Genomic DNA, 21441 nt, shown 5'->3' with positions numbered 1-21441 from the left:
CCAGGTCTCTGTACATGCTTAGATAGGCGAAGAGGAACCCTTAGGGGCTTAGATACCACCTCAGAGGCTCCACAAGGCCCCAGGGACTCAGTGCCCCAAATAATCTCTGCTTCTTCCCTCTTCTATTCCCATACCCTGGGCATCCCTCAGCTGTGCGGTCTGCTCAGCTGACGAGAGATAGCATTGGAGAGGAGCAAAGGCCTGTCAACACATTTCCAGACCTCAGGGTGGCTGCCATTCCCGTTCCATCTCCTGGACCCATGGTGCGATGGCTTACAGGTCCCTTAACCTCACACCCCCACCTCCTGAGACTTCCCTCTGTCCCCTCTCCCCAAATACTGGGGGGGGGGGATCAGACAGCAGTTCCCTTCCTAGAAGTAGCCAGCAGGCAGCAAAGCCTGGCCTATTCCCTGGAAGACTCCCATGCTTGGCTGATGGTCAGGTACTGACAACAGTGGTCCCAAAGGGCAGCGGCAGGCACGGCCCATGCTCTGACTATGCCGGGAAGCTAAGGAGAGGACATTAGAGGTACATGGGACACTTGGGCGACCTAGGTAGATGACCTGAGCACGTCCTTGCAAAGAGGTGGGAATGGGTGCTGCTGGTAGTGGCCGAAGACCTCAAACACAATGGGCTGGCTCTTGATGTACTCAATGAAGGACTTGGTCACCTCCACCGCAATCTAGAAGGAGAGGAGGGAAAGGATGGATCATATCTGAAAATGTTCTGTGTCCATGAAAACACAGTACTCTTGGCCCAGCCCTCTGCACCAGTTCTAGCCATGACATCCCTGGATCTGGTGCCCGTGTCTGCCCAGGGCTCATTTTGAGACGCTTTCAGGGCCTCTCTTCTGACCCCAGGCTCCAATTTTAAACATCACAGATTCCCCTGCTACCTAGCTGTACGTCAGTATCCCAGCATGGCACTGGAGGTTCTACAACCTGGTGCCAGACAGGCCCCAGGACAGTCCATTCAGAGGAGAAAGAACGGATTGGAAGGGAAACTCATGCTTAGGAAGGGAACACCCTTGGTGTTGGGATAAGGGCCAGGACCTACATTTTGGACATGGTAGAATCCAAGAGGGGGTCCCCTGCCAGTGTTCTTCAGGGGCTCAGTGGAGAAGGCCTCATCGTGGCGGTGGATAAAGCTGTGGATCAAGAAGAGGAACTTGAAGCAAGGACTTGCAGCAAGGACCTGTGGTCTCACTGGGTATCACATGAGGCTGCATGGCCCACAGCCTATGTGGGCTGCGCGCCCCTCAGGAGAGCATCCTCCTTTCCAGCAGCCCAGGGTGCAGACAACAGGCTCACTTGAACTGGCAGAAGATGTCGGCATATTCAGCAGAGATACTGGACGCCTGCAGGACTGTCACCCGGAAGGTGAAGGTGCTGCCTAGGCGGAGGTGGTCCAGGGCTGTGTCCAGGGGTCCCTCCAGGGCTCCAGTCTTCTCAGGGCTGTCCAGGAGGCCTTCAGGAGTCACAGCTGTTGGGAGCCAGGGCAGAGGGACAGGGCCTCTAGGTTCCAGGCGCTTCAAGCCCTGCTCCCACACATCTGTGCAGCACACAGTGAGACCGTGCCTACCTGAGCAGGTGTTGTTGTTGACCTCATCAGCTGAAGGCCCGGAGTCAGCACCCTGGCCCTGGCCTTCTACAATGCGCAGCTCCTCCTGGGAGGTCCCTGAGCGGGACATCCCCACCACAGGGCAGGACTCAGACTGGAACTGTGAGAACACAGAGTTAGAGAAAGCCCAGGAGGCAGATGGCTAAGCTGTCACAGACTAGAGATCTGTGCACCGGGACCTGGGTCCCTAGGGTCCTGAGCCAGCCTTGCCACTGACGCCTATACGAAGCACCCACCTGTCTAGGCCTCTCCTCCCACTGCCATGAGCAGCCCACCTTGACTCTCTGGTTTAGATGAGCTGAGGTGTGAACTGTCCGAGAGGAACACACCACCTGCCTCAGTGCCTGAGACATAGGAAAGGGAACCAGGAACCATTCCTGGCCTTTAGTTCTACCCCCAGGGCACCAGGGCCTTCCTGGGGGCAGGTCACAGGCAGTTCTTCCATACTGGACATCCTCAGGCTGAGATCTTAAGCCAGGTATCTAAGTAAGTGTGGCTGGAGAGGGGCACTGGATGGATTTAACCCCTCTACCATCTCCTCAGATAGTCTTTTCTGTGGGGGTCAGAGGGTGGTCTCAACGGGGTTGCTCTCATTCTCACAGGTTTGAGGGAAAGCAGGAAGAAGGATGGTAGAAAATATAGTATGCTATGGGAACCCCGAGGAGAGAGAATGGGGGTGCCTATTCTAAAAAGCTGCCTCTACTCACCATCTCTATGCCTTGCTGTGGGAAACTCGGGAAGATGATTGGGCCAAGTGGGTCCTGACAAACTGGGGAAGGGACATTTGTGTGTTTTAGACAGCAAGGGATGGGACAGGCACAGCACTCGGGGAGAGAGAAAAGACTCCACGCCCATGGATCCCTGCCAGGAAACCCTTATTGCCTAGGGTTATGTGGAAAAGGGAATATACAAGGCAAGTCTTCATAATACCTTTTCAAAATGCTGGTCGTCAAAGGAGATTTTAGCAGTCCCTGACTGACGGACCCCTGAGCCATAATCTGGAGCCTCTTCATCAGCTGCAAGAGGAATAAGCAGGGGGTCTATTGGCCAACTAGTTTCCATAGTGGACAGAGCCAGACCAAATGGCCCTGGGACCGTGGAGAGGGTATAGGAACCAGGTACCAGATTTTTAGCTGCCCTGAGCAGCCAACATCACCACCCGCAGCTCAGGAGTCACCATACTAACCACCAGCCTGTGCTGCCTCGGGGACCCCACAAAGCCCCACCCTGTCCGTCCGACCTGCCTGTCCCAGGTGCTCAGGGAGAACAACAGGCTCCTGCCACCTCTCCACCACCCTCTTCAGAGCTCATGGGCCCTACTATGTCACCTCCAGCAGTGTGGCTACTCCTTTGCCACCACCCAGTCAGCCAACTGTATCTGATAGCCAGGACCAGCCCCAACGGGGCTCAATGGATGAGCTGACCCCAACCCATGGCCACAGGGCCGGGCAGGGGTGACAAGACTGTGTTTTTCCTAAATTCCTTTCTTTCATTACCACAGATGGGGAGATATTAGTTATGACCCCAAACATGCTAAAATCCAGTTGTCTCCATAGAAGATCTGGGGACCCCAGATCAGACTTCATCATAGCCTCTTTTCCTGCATATGACTTAGGGGACAGCAGGGCTGTGGCTGCTCACAGGCCTGAGCTAAGCCTCACACACCTTTCTAACTCTCAGCCCTCCTCTGATACATGGGGGACCCACTGAGTCCCACTGGGTTTAGAGTGGAGGTAGACCTCAGCTTAAATTTGGAGATGGGATCATTGGCCAGCAATCCCAATGATGACCCCCTAGAGGGCTCTTCTCACTGAGAACAGAGCAGGTTAGCCACTTCCTCTGCAGGGTGAGTCCCTTGGCCTCGAGGAATATTTGGACAAGATGGAGACATCTACCCAGTGTGGTTGGGAGCTGCTAGATCAGATAGGAGATTAAGGGCCTGGCAAGATGGAGGAGGAACTCCCCAGGAAGGAGGCACCCCTAAACAAGGACTTTCCAGCAGTGAGGCCAGCGTGGTATTGAAGTCTGGGCTCTTTTACCAGGTCATAGTTCCCACTCCTGGTTTTCCTTGCTAGACGGGAGCTCTGGACCAGCGCTGGGGGAAACAGTGACTGTGCTCATCTAAGCGATTATCAGTGCGTCATGACTGGTGATAGGTTGGAACGGGCAGGGGCGGGGCAGGACATTTGGAAATCACAGGCTGACGAGAGTGGCAATACAGCCCACAATTAGCTTAATTAGTAGAACCAATGTCACCTAATGTGGCCAGAATACCAGGGAAGGAATGATTAGACATTTCCGAGTAGAGGAGGAAGAGGCATTGGAAGGTCAGAGGTATAAGAGCCTGGGGGAGAGAAGAACCTGGGGGTACAAGTATATTGGTGGTATTTGGGGTGCAAGAACTTGGGGTATCGTGAATCTGAGAGTATGAGAGTGAGGGGGATAGCTGGGACACGATATCTTAGAGGTAGGAGAACCTGGGAAGTGTGACAATCTAGAACAATATGAGAACCTGGGAGTGTGTAACACACTGGGATGCTGGCCTTCCCAGATCCTCCGGGGCCCACATTGAGCCAGCGCCAGACTAACCATGGCCAACCTGCGGCATCCCACTTAGTTCTACTGGGTTCCGGTCTCCCTGTCCCCAGGTGCCTGGGCAGCCATGGTATACAGACCACGGTCTAGGGCAGAGAAAAGGAGGCTTTGAACTGCCAATATAACAGATGTCACCACTGACCTGCGGCTACCTTCTGAACCATGACCTCACACTGTTCTCGGTAGCCCTACAAACATTCTCACCATATAGGGATTGCATTATAGGACTACAGATGAGCAAACGGAGGCCCAGGGGCTTCTGCAGCTGGCTAATCCTGGGACCTCCAGGCTATTCCAGGGGGATGGGGAGTGAGAAACTGTACACCTTTTACAAATGGAGGACCCTTTGTTTTCAGGCCCACCGATGAGGAGAGTCTACAGCCTCCAGCTTAGGCCTGTGCCTGAGACCAGGACCTAAGGGAGGAACATAGAAGAGAAACAACTGAGGCAGCTGTTGAGAGCCACTCTGGGAGGGGCCAGCAGTCTGCAGGTTCCCTTGACTATGGAGAAAGTGGCAAGTGGGCTGGGCTGGCAGGTAGGCAGTCCATGCCGCTGGGAGGTAACAGGGAAATCTCTGGGCCCACCTGGACTGTGTGATAGGTGGGAATTCCAAGCCAGAGCAGGCTCAGGCATCCTGGGCAGAGCCTGCACAGCTGAGATGTCCCTGTCTAGTCCAGGAGAGCCTAGGAGGCCAGAACCAAGGACTTGGCATACTTTTCCTTCAAGCCCCACCTGCCCACCTGCCTGGTTGGCCACAGGAAGGCTAAGGGGTCCTGGGTAAAGTCAGTTTCATATTGGCTCCTGCACAATATTTTTCCTCCCACCTTTGCTTGCAAAGGCAAAGCCCCCCACCTCCGCCAAGGGCCTCAGAGCCACACACACCTGAGATGGCCTGCACCGCCACACGGAGGAAGCCTTTCACCTCTCCCTTTTCGCTGACGATGGCCACGCGGTGCACCAGGGGCACAGGGTACAGCAGGTTGCTCAGGTATACGAAGGCCCTGCAGGAGCAGAGCCATTGTCACAGGCGACCCTCAGGGAGGTGCTCTGAGCTACAACAGTGATACCAAGGCCGGCTCACACACAACATGAAGCTGCAAAGCGGAGCGAAGCGGCGAGACAGCCAGGGCGGACGGACAGACGCAGCGAGGTGGGCTGGGCACAGGCAAGGGGGGGGGTGAGGGAGGAGGGTTTTCAGTGCTCAGAGGAGACAGGAGGGGGAGGTACAGAGAGGAAGGAACTCAGTGAGTGGAGGGCACAGCCCAGCTCAGCCTGGACGTGGCTGTCTGAGAAAAGAACAGCTGAAGAAGGGGTTTCAGCCTGCTTCAAGGGCTGGAGGACCTGGGCTGAACAGGGCCATGCTCACAAAGCCTCAGCGCTTAGAGTACGGATGTCTACTTTCCACGGGCGCCCTCAAGCAACTCCTCTGTGGAGCTCCTTTAACAGACACCTGTGCCCTTTCCGCTTACCTGGAGGTCAGACACAACCCATCCCTAGGTGTCACCCTTCTCGGGGCAGGCATAACTCCGAGTGTACCCATCACTCAGAAGCCTGGGCACTGCCCTGATCCTCTCTGCTAGACAACACCACCTATATCAAGAGTCTTGCTGGAGCTCCCTCAGTTGGCCTCTCCATCACCCTGCCTCTCCCCACTGTCCCTAGAGGGATGTAGGGCACCTGTCACATAGAAGTTCCCACACCTTCAGGGATGCCCAAGCCCCTTATCGAATCATCTAAGCCTTATGCAGTCCAGGACAGCCAACCCCATCTTACTGGCCCATGTGCAGCCTCCACCTGGCCACACGGGCCAATGACAACAGCTCATTCTCGTTCCATATTCTGACTTTAAGAACCTCTCTGTAGTCTTTCTGGTTTTCTGTGTTTTTAATATATGACAGAGTTTCAGCAAGTCGTTCTAGCAAAATCTTCCAAGTCAGGCCTCGGAGGGTGGGAGGCAGCTACCTTCAAAGGGCATAATGGTCCCCCTGGGCTATCTCCCTGGGACCCATTTTCCCTATGAAGAGTACTAGCCCAAACCCTTTTGTTCAAGGCACCAGTCAGGGCATTGCTGTGGAGAGGATGTAGAGAGCCCACAGAGGACTTTGAGGGAAAAGTCACCCTGGGGGTCAGGTGAAGACCCTGTGCTGGCTAATCAGGGACCCCGAGCCAGACTGAAACCTACCTCTGCCATCCCAAGGCCCTGATAACCTAAGTTACCTTTCTAGAGGATGCACAGAGCTTGCTTGGAATCAAGCCCAGGTTCTGAGCTAGACAGATGAGCCGAATTGGTGCTATGGGGATACTCCCAGCTCTGTGAGCACCCATAGGGAAGCTCACCACTTGACCATCCCCCACCGTCCGGAACTAGGGGTCTGGAGCAGTACCCAGAGAGGGAGACTGAGGCAGAGCAATGCTGTGCCTAGGTCATATAGTAAGATGTCAGCAGGCAGCTATCCAGGCTCCCTATGATGCCTATTGTAAAATGGGGTGACCCCAGAGACTGTAGGACCCAAAGAAGAAATACATATCCTGGGACAGCTGCTGCTCCCCAACACCTGGAAGGTAGCTTATCAACTATGTCCTAACAGTGATGCCCCAAAATTTAGCTAGCTGTGCTCTCTCCTCTTTGATGGATGTAGAGTCTGGCATGGCCCGTTAGAGCTGGTGCAATATGGCACGCAGGCTCATTTCACAAGAGAAGAAACTGATGCATAAAAACATTGGGCAGTACCCCGAGGTGGCAGCAAGGGCCAGAGCTAGGATGGGACCTGCAAGTTACCCTCTAGGTAGCTCTCAGTCCTGCCACTCATTGCTTAGCAGTGCAACTAATCACGAATCAATCTTGCATCTCCATCATTTAGAACTTCCTCCCATCAGAGAGGGAAAACCCAGGCTGCCATGGCCCCCATTCAAACTGTAGGAACAATATTGCCCATATCTAATCCTAACCCTTATCTCTCACTGGAGGCTGGGTCATGTACTGAAAGAGACCCTTTGTGACCAAAGCCCCGACTCCTCCTTGACGTCATGATCCCCACACAGATCACATGGGAACTATGGGTCCAGCTGCAGCTGTGGGGTCAGATGTTGGTGAGGACAAAAATGATGCAATGCCCCCCTTTTCTCTACACGATCTATATGACCAACCCAGCCCAGTTGGCACTGTGGTGGGGTCATTTGGCTAGAAGAGATCTCTGGGCCTGGACTGCCTTCCAGGGGCAGCACTGGTTTTGAAGGGGCTACAAGCTGAATCTGGAAGACTTCTGTGCTCCACTCTGAGTGGAACTCATTCAGCCAGCACACCCGGGAGATGAGGGCACCCAGGCGGACACTGCTCAGGGGGACCACAGACTCTAGACTTCATCTTACCTGTTCTCTGGGCACCAGAAACAACTAGAAGACAGTGTAAGCCGCTACAGGGTCAGAACACAGCCCTTGCCAACCTTAGTGTGCCACATCAGTCGAACACCTGGCTGCTCTCGGTCAGTAGAATACTGTCACAGCCACACCGGCAAAGACAGGAGGCCCGGATAAGGAGGCAGGCCCAGCATTGAGCTAAGAGACTCATGGAGCTAACAGGTGCAGCTTCTTGCTGGGTCAACATTTATCCCTCTAGTACCCTCCCCAGATCCTGGCCCCTAAACCCTTAACTCTTATCCTCCTCTCTCCAGTGCCTGCCTCCCTGCCCCCATCTTCTGGATGTGTGTGAGGTAGAAAATGGGAGCCCCTGGGCCTACTTCACCAGCCAACTCAACCACATCCCCAGGCCCCCTGACACCTAACCATCAGACCTGGGATGTGAGAAGAGGCTCCCTGGTTATAGCCATGAGACGACTGCCCAGATCCAGAGTACCTTGAAGCAGACTTAAACACCCAAAAGAGGAGAGGAGGGCGGGGCAGGACGGGCAGAGCGGCACGTGTGGCGAGGCAGGAGGGAGGAGGCAGCGCTAACCACAGATTGGTGAGGTGCAGAAACGCATGCTGGGACCCCGGGAAGCCTTTCCAGAGGGGACGAGAGTGGGCACCCCAATTTTGCTTAAGCTTTGGAGAGAGAGCCAGCAGCTACCAGAGGGTAAGAAGGAAAACCAAGGTGGAGCCCTCCTCAGGGCTGGGCCTGCATAGCTGCTGTGCGGAGAAGCCAATTCTTGCCAAACCAAAAAGGTCAGGTTATTGCCGAATGAAGCCTTGCACAGAGCACCCCACAAATACAGGGGCCCGGGCCTCTCATGGATGACTTTTGCTAAGTTTGGTCATTTTGTGAAATCTCAAATCCACAAGAGGGGGAAACAACGTTGGAAGGACCCAGCTCTTTTCACAAGACTGCAGAGCCCATACCCCATGTCTCCTCAATATCATTGTCCTCTGTGTCTTCTGACCCCTTGTCTATCTGACACCTGGAACCACACCCAGGGTCCAGCAGGCACAGGAGGTCTGATACTATAGCCCAAGGCTCACAGAGAGGGGAGCCTGTGCAGAGCTGGCCTGTAATCTGTATCTTTTGCTCAGGCTCAGCGGGGTGGAAGTCCAGACCTAGGGTACCTCAGAGGGAGAGGTTACCCATCTGTGTGCAGCTGGTTAGCTCATCATGGCTAACATCAGCCAACGACAGTTAGGAGAACACATCAGAGACGTTCCTGGCCAGTGATACGGGACCTGCTACCTCCCTAAAGGGAGAGGGGCTCTCACACCATCACCTCCATTCAAGGAAGGAAGGAACAGCATGGAAAGTCCATAGTCTGTAAGGGACCAGGCTCAGTCTTGAACTTTCAATATTTGTGCCCCAAGATCAAGAGTTCTGAAACTCCCACAGTCCGAGAACCAATCTTAAACTCCACAAGAGGGCACTCCTAAGACTGCATCCATTCCAAGCAGGTAGGCGACAAAGCCTAGCATGTCTGAAGTTATGCGCCTTACTGCTGAAGCCAGCAAATAGATGGGCCTCCCTGCAGCCCACTCCTTCAACCTCAGCCTCCCTCACCTATTCCAGAAAGTAAGCAGCTGGGGGTTCTCTGCAAAGGGCACGTGGCCATCTCATCACGTTGGCCTGGGTGGTCAGGGGCTTGGAACTGTTCCCACCTGCTAGGCTCCACAAAATTAAAGCAGACAGGTGGAGGCCCTTCCTTCCCTGCCCTGGGAGGCTCACAGCCCGGCTCTTTTTCTCAGAACAGAGTAGCATTGAATACATAGGGTGCCTTCTTTTTGGACAACAGTGGAATAAGCAGAAGGCACCTCAATTGAATAAAGCTGATTCCCAAGACAAGGGTTTGGAGCATCTTTCCTGGGGATATCTTTTTTCCCCTCTCAAATGCCCCTTGAACCCTGCCCAAGGGGTCACAGAATCTTGGTCACTTCTTATAGTCACTACAGGAACCATCCCAGCCACCCAGAGTGGGCACGGGGAGCTCTTGGCTGTAGCTCTGAACTCCAAGCCCCAGCCTCTCTGCCACTGGCCCCAGACTCTTCCCCGCTGAGCCAGAATACCCATCTTCTAGATGTGCATATATCCCGCTGTGAAGACACAGGAGAGCCGGCTTTCTCAGTTTCCTCAGAAGCTAGCCCTAGCCTGGCTGGCCCAGTGGGTCCAGTGTCTGCCCTGATAACCCCATCGATTGCCACAGCAGTGCTCCTATGCAAAAGAGCTGGTTCCTCCCCAGCATGCGTGCCTCAACCTCACCAACCTTCCTACTAAACTGAACAGGGGAGGCCGGTCGTAAAACGGGTCCCGGCCGTCGCACAGCGTGTGCTCCGGAAAGACGTCGTCCTCCAGGTCCTCCTCCTCCTCCTCCTCCTCCTCCTCCTCCTCCTCCTCCTCCTCCCCCATGCTCTGCTCCTCGGCAGGCTCGGTGGTGTCGGAGTCGGGGCTCGAGAAGGTGGGGGAGGGGGTGAGAGCAGCCATGCGCTCGCTCATGCATGTGTTGAGAAGAGGGTAGCTGTTGCAGCCAGAGATGACTGAACTGAGGTTAGTGCGACAAGACAGAAAGAGGTTAACACCAGCTACTCTGGGGAAGGTGGGGCAGGGTGGGGCGGGACAAGGAGGACTTCTGTTTCAAACCAAGCACCAACCACCAAGAAATGCTGCTTTAAAAGACAACGAACAAAGAGGCGCCCAGTCTCAGGGCTGGGAAGAGGAAACAAAACAAAACACCCCAAGCTAACAACGACAACAGAATCCATTATCAGTAGAAGGCTCTGGAAAGCACCACCAACATATATGAGCGAGAACAAGGGTCCAGGCTGGCCGTAGCCAAAGCTCTTTGAGGACCTCCTTGGATGACATGGGAGTCGGAGACTAGATACAGACACCAGACTGGAAAATAAGGAAGGAGCCTCTGTGTTCCCACCCCCTAAACACTATTCACTTAGAATGCCTGCTCCAGGCACCAGGGTGCTTGGGCAACACATACACTCATGTATACGCATCACAGTAGGTGATTGCAGTAGGACTGCAGTAGTGACAAGATGCCACCCCAGGTCTCCTAAAAAAAGCTGGGCCTACAGGTGCATGATGAGGAATGGCGGAGGGAAGGACAAAAGTGGAACATGGCTCTTTCTTGACTTCAGGGCAGGGCAGCTCAGGGTCTGGGCTCTGACCCCACTGCGCTCTCTCTCTCTCTCTCTCTCTCTCTCTCTCTCTCTCTCTCAGGACGGGAGGAGGTGCCCACCTGCCCACCAGCCGGAACCAGGGGAAGCGATCATAGAAAGGGTCCCCGCCGGTCACCACGTTGTCACAGTCCTCAACGACGCTGGAGGGTACCTCTGCGGCTCTGTCATACATCTCCCGCATCAGGTCCAGGCGTTGCCTGTTGGGGTTCAAAGACCATGTAGGCTCAGACCAGTGCCCAGAAGCAGCCTGGCACCCCATTGGTCCTAGGGCATCAGACTCGGCTTGGTCCCATCGCCACCGTCCTGTCAGGGTCACAGACTCAGAGGTCTGCCAGCTAGAAACCCATGACAATGGCAGGTCACCCCAACTGCCTTCCAAGTCCTACCCGGTGATGGAAAAGGTGAGCTGAACAGACTTGACAAGGCAGGGCACAGCTGGAGAACTGACAGAGATGTGGGGAGACACCCTACAGCAACTCAGAAGCGGGATTGGTAACACAGTCCTGAAAGCTCTTGTCGTGAGGCAGGAAAGGGAATGGAGACCACAAAGCATTTTTAAATCTCACCCCACCCCCAGGCAGGACAAAATGTAGGCGGAAGAAAATGAGATCGTGCTCTCTAGAGGGCTCAGAGTTTGCCTTCTAGGAAGAGAAGCATCCACTACGAATGGTGTTATATTCCGCCTGACTTCCTAGGACACAGGAGGGATGGAGAGCCCAGAGGCACACACAAACTGAACAAGAAAAAGGTGTGCCTACTAATAATGTTTTGCTGTCTTCAGGAGGCCTGACTGACCGGGAAGAGCCCTTTCTACCTAGCTCAGTGGTTCTCAACCTTCCTTTTTTTTTTTTATTTAAATTTATTTATTTATTAAGGATTTCTGCCTCGTCCCCACAACCGCTTCCCATTTCCCTCCCCCTCCCCCGATCAAGTCCCCCTCCCTCATCTGCTCGAAGAGCAATCAGGGTTCCCTGACCTGTGGGAATTTCTCAACCTTCCTAATACTGCAGCCCCTCAATACAGTTCCTCATGTTGTGGTGACCCCCAACCATAAAATTATTCTTGTTGCTACTTCATAACTGTAATTTTGCAACTGTTATGAATCGTAATGTAAATATTTGTGTTTTCTTAGGCGACCCCCGTGAAAGGGTCAGTAGTCCCCAAGGTGTCCCGACCCACAGGTTGAGAACCTCTGCTCTAATCCCGAGAGATTAACAACTCATTCGTGAGCCTACCTTCTACATACAAACCCACGGACCCCAAGTCCACACCCACCTCCCCTCTTCCTAAGGTCTCACGCACTTGACCAGTGTTCTCTCTGCCTTCAATTGCCAAGGACAGCGAGAAACTAGGAAGGTCCTTTGCTCAAGGCTGGCCTAATTCAGGGAGCTGGTCCACAGAGACCAGCTGCTCCACATTTTCCTCAGCAGTCCCAGGAACACCCTGGCTTTCTCACTCCTAGCCCGCACTGATGCCCAGTCATGGGCCCGTCTTGTGCCTTCTCTTCCCAGGGCTGTGAGTACATTCTACTCCTCTCGTGGCAGATGCCTAAGTCATTACCCAGTCATCTTCACACATGAAGACTTGGCATGAGTTTGGGGAGGAGTCTAAGGAGGCAGAAGTACTCATAAAACACACAAGCAGTGGAAAACTTCAGTAATGGCGGGTCACTACCGATGCCCTTCCACCTGCCCAGATCCTCAGTCTTCTGGGGGCTGAGGGGATGATTTCCCTCAGGCATGCAGAGTAGAGAAGCCAGCCCCTCCCACCCCCGAACTCTAAGGTCCTTGGCACAGACCTGACTGGAGGCACTAAGCCACCCTCCAGTCCCCTCTACTGCCTGAGTGCTCCTTCAGAAGCGGAACAAAAGCATCACACCCGGAAACACACTGGCATTGTTGTGAAGCACACCCCAGTCTGCTTCTGTCCCCAGGAAGACACCCATCCACCATCCACCTCACTGCCCATCAGCGGCACCTGAGTTTCTCTAGCGTCCAGTAGTGGGTGGCCCCATTCTTCTGATCCTGGACCTCCACTGCCACAATGGTTCGGGGGAAGGGCCGTGTCTCTCGGTCTTTGGCAGCTTCTGGAGGCAGTAGGTCTGGCGGCAGTGGGGAGTAGAGGGTGTCTGTGAGGAGGACAAACTGGAACTGGACCTATAAGGGGAGAAGATGCTCATTCATCCACTCCTTGCTGAGAGGAAGCCAGGTTTCCAGGGAGCTTCTCCCCACGCCACCGAGACTGCAGCTCTATATTGTATAGTTCACCAAACTATTCAACCAGTCACTGAAAAATGGTCGACACTCCAACCCCGGTCCCCACCATGGCTTGTTGATTCCCAAGCCCAGTTCCAGGGCTTCCTTCAACCACCCACACTGGGTACCTGGTTCAGGCAAGAGCCCCAGTCAGCTCTAGGGCTGCCTGAGTGCTGGTATTGAGCTGTGACTATAAGCAACTAGCCCATCACTCAAGAAGAACCCAACTCCTATGATGGATTATGATGGATTCCCACCTTCTTCTTTAGCTCCACGCTGATGGCATTGGCCTCCTTCAGGAAGATGGCATTGCCCCACAACAGGTCACGTAGAGAAGTGAACTGGTACCACTTCCATTTCCGGAAGGCCCACAATGCCAGCTCACACTCCCGTTCGGTCCACTGGACTATGGGAGAAGCCATGGGTGTCATTAAAGAAAGCCATAATATAGCCTACCACAACCTGAGTCCTGTAAGATCAAGATGACTTGGCAACATCACAGGACCAGCTAAGTGGACCTGGTCCACACTGTAGCTGGTCTATTGAATAAAGAGTAGCCCTTCTGTAGTCAACGTAGCCAGAGATAGATGCTGAAGGGCAGGCTAACTTGGAAGACTGGCTGGGTTCCAGCCCTCTCTCCCCAGATAAAGGCTCCTCCAATCAGTCCCTGCCATATTGGGTTGGGGTCCCCATGCTCGCATTCCTGATTTCATACTAAGCCCTCTTGGTGTGGAGAAAGGAGACCCAAACAGAAGGACCAGTCAAATAAGAAATGTGGAAATGCCCCAGATCACCCAAAGATTAAGTGCCCACCCCACCAATGAGCTTCCCTAATAGGTTGGAAGTCAAAGCAGCTCAGAGACCATATCACCAGTGATAGCCACACCTGCCTTGCGGGGCTGGCAGTGGGGAAGAACACTCTTGGGAGAGGAAGAGGAAGGGCGGAGTAGAGGCTCACACATCCTCTATTCATGAAGCCCTTCTGGAAAGGGGAATCCTTAGTTGAGGTGCAGAGTGAGCCAGGTCTTTGGTGGTCTCCACACACCACACAGTAAACATGGAGAGCCCTTGTCAGCACCCATGGTTCTGGCCCACTCCCGTGAACAAACATGTGTCTGTGTGCATGAGATGTGTGGTCACTTGCTCCAGTCCAGCCTCCCAAACCCTGCCTGTAGGATAGTACCCTGAATGAAGGAGGTTTACCTCCCAGGGCAAAAGTTCAGACCTCCAGAGAGCCACCGGGGACCTGCTCTTTCAGGCCTTGTTGCTAGGAGACAAGCCCATCTTGAGTCCTTACCTTCATCCTCTGGTTCTTCCTCCTCCTCATTCACCTCTGGGTAGTACCTGGAATCCATTTGCTTCTGTAGGGCCTCCAGCTTACTCTCATAGTCCTGAAGAGATAGGGAGGGCCTGTGGCTCTACCATCGACTGAGACAGTCTCACCCTAGCCCACTGGAGTGCAAAGGAGGGACCCGGCCAGAAGAGAGCACGGCCGGAGGGAGCAGAGAGCTGCCTTCCTGGTGGGCTAAAGCATATAGGGGCCTGGAAAGCGGGGTGCACATTCTCACCAGCCTCTGCTGCTCCAGCAGGTATGTGGCTTCCTCCCGTTCTCGCCGGTACTGGTCCTCCAGCTCCTGGAGCCTGCAAGAGAGCATCGGGTGAACACAAGGCCATGAGACTTGGCAGGCAGGCATCTGCCCCTAGGCCTCACCTCTGCTCCATCTCCTGCTTCATGTCGATGCCCTGCTTCTCCAGCAGTTCCCGTTGGGCGAAGGCCCAGTCCACTGGCTCAGCAGGCGTCTCTGCGCAGGGGGTTCGCTCACGCTCTTGGCGGGCCTGCTCGGGGTGGTTAAAACGGAACACGTGGCTCTTGCCCATGATGATGCGGTTCCCTGGGAGATGGAGGCAAAAGCAGCTTTGGGGTACCTGTGGGTTCCAGGTGCCCTCGAGGGTGGGAGAAGGAGAAGGGAGAAAGGGGTGCAGGTACTTCATCTGCCTAGCATCACCCACCTCAGGAAGAGCATCCAGCCCCCCAATCCCTGGCTCCAAATCACCTTTCTCCTTGGAATGGGCCCCTTTGTTGTCTCCCAAATCTATCCTCTTGACTATGTGGTTTAGGTTTTGTAGGAGGGATTGATAATGTTTAGAGACACAGGCTATAGAAGTCCCAGGATGCTATAAGGTGAAGTTCAAAGGATTGGAACACTGATTGGAGATCAGATGTAAGACCATTCATGAGGTTTCAGATGAGAACAGGATTCCATGAGAACTTGGGCTAGAGGTTATTCACACTATGTCCTGGCAAAGAACATGGCTACGTGTTGTCCATGTGCTAAGACCGCATGAGAGGCTGGATTTGAAAGTGTTGGACTAATTAACTTGGTGGAAGGGATTTCAAGGCAGCATAGCATCCAGGCAGCTATGGCATGGACTTCAACGGCTGCTTCTGGCCAGGTTTCCAGTAAGATTGGGGAGCAACAACCAGAGCAGAAAGATTTTAAAAACTTGGAATTTTTAGTAGAAAAGAAGCACATTGACATGCTAGAGCCAACGGAGGTGTGTGCACAGGCTGTCTCAGGAAGTACTTCCCTGTGTCCAATCGTCCAGGCACTCAGTGGCCATTGCAGCCGTGACACAAGCAGGCCCAGATACAGCTCAAGCTGGCAGTGGGTTTAGCATTGTCCAAGTGACGATGATTTTGCAGATATGTGAACCACTAGAGTTATGTAGTTACAGAGGCTTCCGAACAGATTTCAGTGTAAGTTTGGAGAGGCCAGTTTTATATATTTTTTTCATATATTTATAATATATAATATATTAAATATATATTATAGAAATTATATACCTCACAGGCAGACCTTGAGAGGAAAGCGTATAGAGCCATGAGAGTCAATGCTGTGTTTCTGTGAAGACCCCAGCATGCTAGAGATGCCCAGAACACAGGACATCTTCTAAGGAAAGCCATGAGCCACAGCAGAGCCTTCCAGATGAGCCTCGTAGGCTACAGCGGGAGAGGTCAGAGAGATGAGGCTACCGAGGCCTTTGAACTTTGCATCATACACCACACGCCTTAGTTTCTAAACATGGAGCTATGGGATTTACTGTTTGCCCTGCTGAGTTTTTGTCTTGCTTTAGCCCCGTTCCTCCTGGCTAATTTTCTTTTCCTCCCCTTCAGTATGGGAATGTACACCCTGACTCATCATGTACCAGAAGTGTGTCATTTCCATTTTGGTGTCACATGGGCGCACTACAGTTTGGCCTGAGTCTAAGAGAACACTTTACCCTTGGGCTCCTAAGCAATGATGGAACTTTAGGTGTGTGGAGACTCTTGGAGACAGACGGAATACACTTTGCATTGTGAGATGGGCACAGCCTGGGAGACTAGGAGTAGAATGCTGTGGGTTCAGTATGGCGTCTCCCTCAAAGGTTCATGTGTTGAAGGCTATGGGTCCAGCCAGTGGCACTATTGAGAGATCAGATCATGAGAGTACTAACTTCACTGGTCGATTATCTGTGAGTTCACTGGAGGATGAGTGAGTGACCAGGGGGTGGGGCTTGTTGGTGGAAGTAGAGCGTATGCCTTTGAAGGGTGTGTCTGTTTCCAGAACCTTCTTATTCTCGCCTCTGCTTCCAGGCTACTGAGAGGTAAGCAGCTCTGTTTCACCCACCCTCCCACAATGATGCTCTGACTACCACAGGCCCAAAGCAGTGAAGATGGGCTCAAGCCTCTGAAACTGTGAGCCAGAAGCAATCCTTTTCCCCTAAATGGTTTCCTTGGATGCTCTGTTTCAGCAACAGATGGTGACTGGTGCTCCTGTAAGTCAGTGCCTTGAGATGTCTCAGTATACATGTGTGTATATTTCTGTCCTCATCTGCCCAGCTCTGTCTTCAATCCCATGAACATCCATGCCTCCCATTATGCAGGCAAGAGCTACATCATTCAGGGACCCACCTTATATATCTTATATGACTTTCCTGAAAGAGATTTTAACACCTCCATGTGTGTGGTTTTTATAGCAGCAGGGTGGGAATTATAGTATTTAATCCCAGGAAACGGGTGTTGAAGAGGGCGCTCACCTGTCCCACACTGGCCATTCTGTAATACCACAGTTTGGCCAACCATCTGTCTGTCTCTTGCCCTCTCTCCTGAGCATAGCCCAACAAAGTGACCATTCAGGACCTTCCCACTCTGACTTCTCACTCTGCACTAACCCAGTATCCTGTGAGTGGGAACCCCTCTGCTTTTCTAGTCTCAGGTCCAGGCACTCTAGTTCTCAAGTGCCCAGTATGGGGACTAGAGGGTCTCAGGGGCTGCTCATAGCAATGCTGCCTTTCGTTGGGAGCAAACAGTGCCTGAGAGGGTGAGCACCGAGGCTTCGCCTTGTCTACCCTGGAGTCCCCGAGGGCTCCCAGCCATACCTGACCGCAGGATGCTGGGCTCAGTGACTTTTTTGCCATTGACATACGTGTCAGCTCCTTCACAGGGCTCCAGGGTCACCACGGCTGCAAGACAGGTAAGAGGGACACTGTAAGAAGCCATTACTTCAGTGGCTCGGCTCTACTGGCCCCTGGCAGGCACCAGTTAGGTTCCTCATTTCCGGCTGGCCATAGAACCTGATCATGACCCCTGGATGAACCCAAGGAGTCAAGGAGGAAAAATGTCAAAAAGGAGACACATGAGCCAAGGTCAAAGCTGAGGAGGCCATGCTAGGCTTGACTTCTCATGTTCTCATTCAGGTCTCTAAGTGGAGAAGAGCGAGAGCAGCTACCATGTAAAAGGAGGGTCTAGATTCCTTTGACTCCTCCGCACAGGAGAGAAATGGGAATCTGTGGACAGGAAAATCGAGGAGTGGCAATTATCCCCAGCACCATTTAGGGCTACCATCCCAAGGCAGGGATCCAATAATAGATTCACAAGTCTTAGGATGGTCAGATGCTTTCTGGCTAGGACTCCAGCCCTGCACACCGGCAGAGGCATGGACCCAGTGTCTGCACACCAGCACACAGGCCTGGTGCAGCACTGAGACAGCACCATGCAGGGTGCTGGCAAGCCGAGAAAACAGAGAGCTGCTACCCAGCCAACAGGGGAGCATGCTCTGAGTGGGCTCCATCTATGTGGCCCGTTGTCCTTCTGACCATACACATCCCTGCCTGCTTACATACTCAACACCCTCCTTGTCCCAACATCCCACCATGACCCTGGGGTCCAGTCTTCAAGGCAGCTGGCTCCCCAGAGCAACAGCCACATGGCCACAGGAGTCAGCAGGCCTTTCCCAAACACCTTTCTAATCACTCATCTGTCCTCAAGGCTCATAGAGTTCTGTCCAGAAGCATGGTTAGAGCTGAGAAGCTGAGTGGATGGTTAGCGCCCTACCCTTTGAGGGCTGAGCTCTCACTGATGCCTGATCAGCAATATGGGGGCAGGATAGGTGGTGGGCTGAGGCAGGATGGCACTACCTTCTCCACCTCCCCGGGAGTCGCTCCGGAAGATGCAGTGTTCCTCCTTGATGAAGTGCCCACTCAGGACGATGTCTTGCCGCCTCTCTGCATCTTCTCGGCCCACTCTGTTGAGGAATCACGGGTGGCATAGCATTAGGGCCCCGGCACACCCACTCTGCCCGACTTACTTCTGCATGCAGCTTCCTAGGGATGCCCAGATGGCTTTTGCTGTTGTTTGTTTCGTGTTTGTTTTTATTTTAAAATACCAGGATATATGAACTGTGGGAATATGGAGAAATGAAAGTAGGCAAGAGACCCCCAGTGCAGCCCGGCTATAGGGAAATCCAGATGGCCCCTAGAGACACTTAAAAAGCATTATGGGCTACATAGGGCTAATACCCAACTTAGCTCTTAAGGGACAGCACAGGATAGTGGGAACAGGGGACCCGCACACCCCAACCCATTAGAACCAGGCCGGCTGGAGATGTTATTGCTCCCTCACCTTGTGATCCCCTCAGCTGGCTACCCTTCCTCTACCTGACAACCCATCTAGCACCTACCTGGTGACTCCATCTTTGATGTAGTAGAGGAGGCACTCTGACATCAACGGATCCTCATTCAGGTTGACAAGATGAGGTGTCTGGGAAGAAACAAAAAGGTCACTCTCCTGGGGAGGAACAGAGTCCTCACAGTGACTAGCCCGCGTGCCCTCTGCTCAGACACCAAAGTACCACCATTCTCAGAACCGGATTTGTTGGGGACGTAATACTCTCCCCAGCCCAGCAGAGAAGAAAAGAGACATGGAGGACAAGGACCCCCCAGGGAACCTTTAGTAGGGCACCCAGAACCCCAGAGTCCCAAGCTCAGCTGGCCTCACAGATTGGCAGCTCCTCGTCAGAAAAATGAAAGACAAATAAAACTCCAGGCCCAGGCTTAGCCCATCTTGAAAACAGCAGGCTTGGTGGGGCCTAAATATTTTGTGGGGAGCTGGGCTGCAGGGGGCTCTGGGAGACCCAGTTCCCAGTTCTTGGAGGACCCAGGTAAAGCTTAGATGGAATCTGTGTTTGGAAGTCCTGGATGTGTAGGGTGCACGACGGGCTCCAGGGTTGGTCTCAAGAATCCTAGGCCCCTGACTCTGCACCACACAAGGCTGGTCCAGGAAGCTCATTTCAGAGGGACAACCGAGAACTAAAGACTCTCCAGCGAAACTATCAGCAAGAAGAACGAGGGCCTTGGCCAAGAAGGGTCTCCCCGGAGGTCTGGGAAGAATCAGCTGATGGAGTCACCACTGAGCAACCCAGGACCTGCATGTTAGCATCCCAACTCCAGGTTAAGGTGTCTACCTCCTGTTTCCCACACCATTGACAGCTTTTTTCTGCCTCCTGTCCTAGGTCATTCCTGCCTCAGTCCCCTCCTGCGAGCTTCTTTGGAGCCATCTTATATCTGTGTTCTAAATGAGGGACCTATAACAAGGAAGAGGTGCCAGGACGGGACTGCTTCCTGTTCCCCCTCATGGTACCCTGGGGTAAGTCACTGCCATGCTAAACTATAAATCCAAGTGCACTTTCAAGCATGGGTGTAGAGTTCTGACCATCTGACACGGACCATCCTCAACCACTCTGTGTGTGTGCAGTGATCTGGCATCCTGGGTCTCTCTTTATGTCCCCCAGCTTGCCACCTCAAGCTGTCATGTGATACATTGTTTCTAAGCAGTCCTAGACCAAGGCAGCACAGCAGAATCTAGGGAGGCTGCACCACTGGTATTTGGCTCTGTCTCTCAGATGCCTAAGCCGCTAACTCCACTTCCCTCAAGGAGCCTTTCTTCAACACAAAGCAGGGCCTAGAAACTGGCTATGACTGGGGACCAGGGCCATCCTCCTGGACTTCTGCCACTTGGCCCTGCAGCCTGTGAAGCTGCTCTGGGAAGGAAAGCCAGAAGCTTCCAGAAGTAGCAGACTCAGGGTGGCGGATAGGCCCACAACACTCAGCTCTGCAGCCTGGACATTACCCCCAAGTCTTGTTTCAGTCCTGAGGGATCCAGTCTAAACCTCAAACAGTTCAGAGCCCGACATGATGTCACCCAGCCACCAGGATGTCCCACCACACAATGGAAAGTGTAAGTAAGGCCATTTCAGGCCTGAACCAGAGCCCCATCCTACTACACTTTCCCCCAGAACCTCCCACTTGACGGCCACCAGCAGTGATGCCACCCTTGTCCTCACTGGCACTCGACTCAGCTCCTACCTTTTTGGGAGAAAATACACCCAAAGTGCCACCATCTTCCCTCATGGCCACACCCATCTCAGCCAGCAAGGCTTCCCTGGAAGACAGAGCTACGGTCAGCACAAGCTCAGAGGCTTCCAGGACTAGCCCCACCCTGTCTGACCCACCCACCAACCAGGAACTATCAGCAGTGCCTGGGCAGCGTCCACCCCGTGGGACCGGGCTCACCCACAGTTCTGTTCTTCAAGGCCGCGATGGCCAGGGGCCAGTGCCACACATTAGCTGCCTGGGTCAGACAGTATAGACTTGTCCCATGGTCAGCATGCAACCTCCCCCAGGGGTTGGGTTTCCAGGGCTAGAGGCAAGGATTGCTCTCACTCACCCCCAGGCCTGTTCTCAGCCTCCCCCTGCTTACCTCTCCATTCGGATGGCTTCTGTCCGCCGCAGCTTCTCCTCCCAGGTCTCGTTGAGCTCAGCAATGATCTTCTCTGTCTCCTGGGGGAGTGAGACAGAGCATGGTGAGATCCCAGGGAGTGTCTGCATGTATGTGGTGGGAGGCATTCAAGGATGTAGGGGAGTCAGGAAAGAGGCTGCAGATCCCTGGGGCTCAGACACCCAGGCGCTTCCCAGCCTGTGAGATTCTGGGGGATCAAGGTGAAGTACAACAGACTTTCCTGTGAACACACCCCATAGAACAAGGACAGCA

At 53.6% G+C, this 21441-nt stretch overlaps 1 protein-coding gene across 17 annotated transcripts in view; it reads right to left on the bottom strand.

The window, feature by feature from the left end:
* Positions 1-21441, bottom strand: part of LOC121447572 (kinesin-like protein KIF1A) — a 90159-nt gene that overhangs the window by 24932 nt on the left and 43786 nt on the right. For 8 of the 17 annotated variants that reach the window (XM_041650901.1, XM_041650903.1, XM_041650904.1 and 5 more), the window contains 17 exons: positions 21151-21230; positions 20757-20832; positions 19073-19152; positions 18531-18637; positions 17493-17576; positions 14785-14965; positions 14642-14714; positions 14371-14464; positions 13331-13479; positions 12796-12974; positions 10878-11015; positions 5098-5216; positions 2551-2636; positions 1582-1720; positions 1311-1482; positions 1057-1147; positions 564-682 (listed from right to left, as the gene is read on the bottom strand). In XM_041650901.1, coding sequence (XP_041506835.1) covers positions 564-682; positions 1057-1147; positions 1311-1482; positions 1582-1720; positions 2551-2636; positions 5098-5216; positions 10878-11015; positions 12796-12974; positions 13331-13479; positions 14371-14464; positions 14642-14714; positions 14785-14965; positions 17493-17576; positions 18531-18637; positions 19073-19152; positions 20757-20832; positions 21151-21230 — 1967 coding nt within the window. Of the gene's footprint in view, positions 1-563; positions 683-1056; positions 1148-1310; positions 1483-1581; positions 1721-2550; positions 2637-5097; positions 5217-9893; positions 10170-10877; positions 11016-12795; positions 12975-13330; positions 13480-14370; positions 14465-14641; positions 14715-14784; positions 14966-17492; positions 17577-18530; positions 18638-19072; positions 19153-20756; positions 20833-21150; positions 21231-21441 lie in introns of all 17 variants that reach the window. The other 9 variants (XM_041650892.1, XM_041650894.1, XM_041650895.1 and 6 more) reach the window with 2 other exon arrangements.

Source organism: Microtus oregoni, unplaced genomic scaffold, assembly GCF_018167655.1.
Source record: "Microtus oregoni isolate MIOR12 unplaced genomic scaffold, Mior012 000004F_ref0000308, whole genome shotgun sequence".
Lineage (NCBI taxonomy): Eukaryota > Metazoa > Chordata > Mammalia > Rodentia > Cricetidae > Microtus > Microtus oregoni.
The sequence above is the reverse complement of the archived record's forward strand: the minus strand, read 5'-3'. Positions and strand labels throughout refer to the sequence as shown.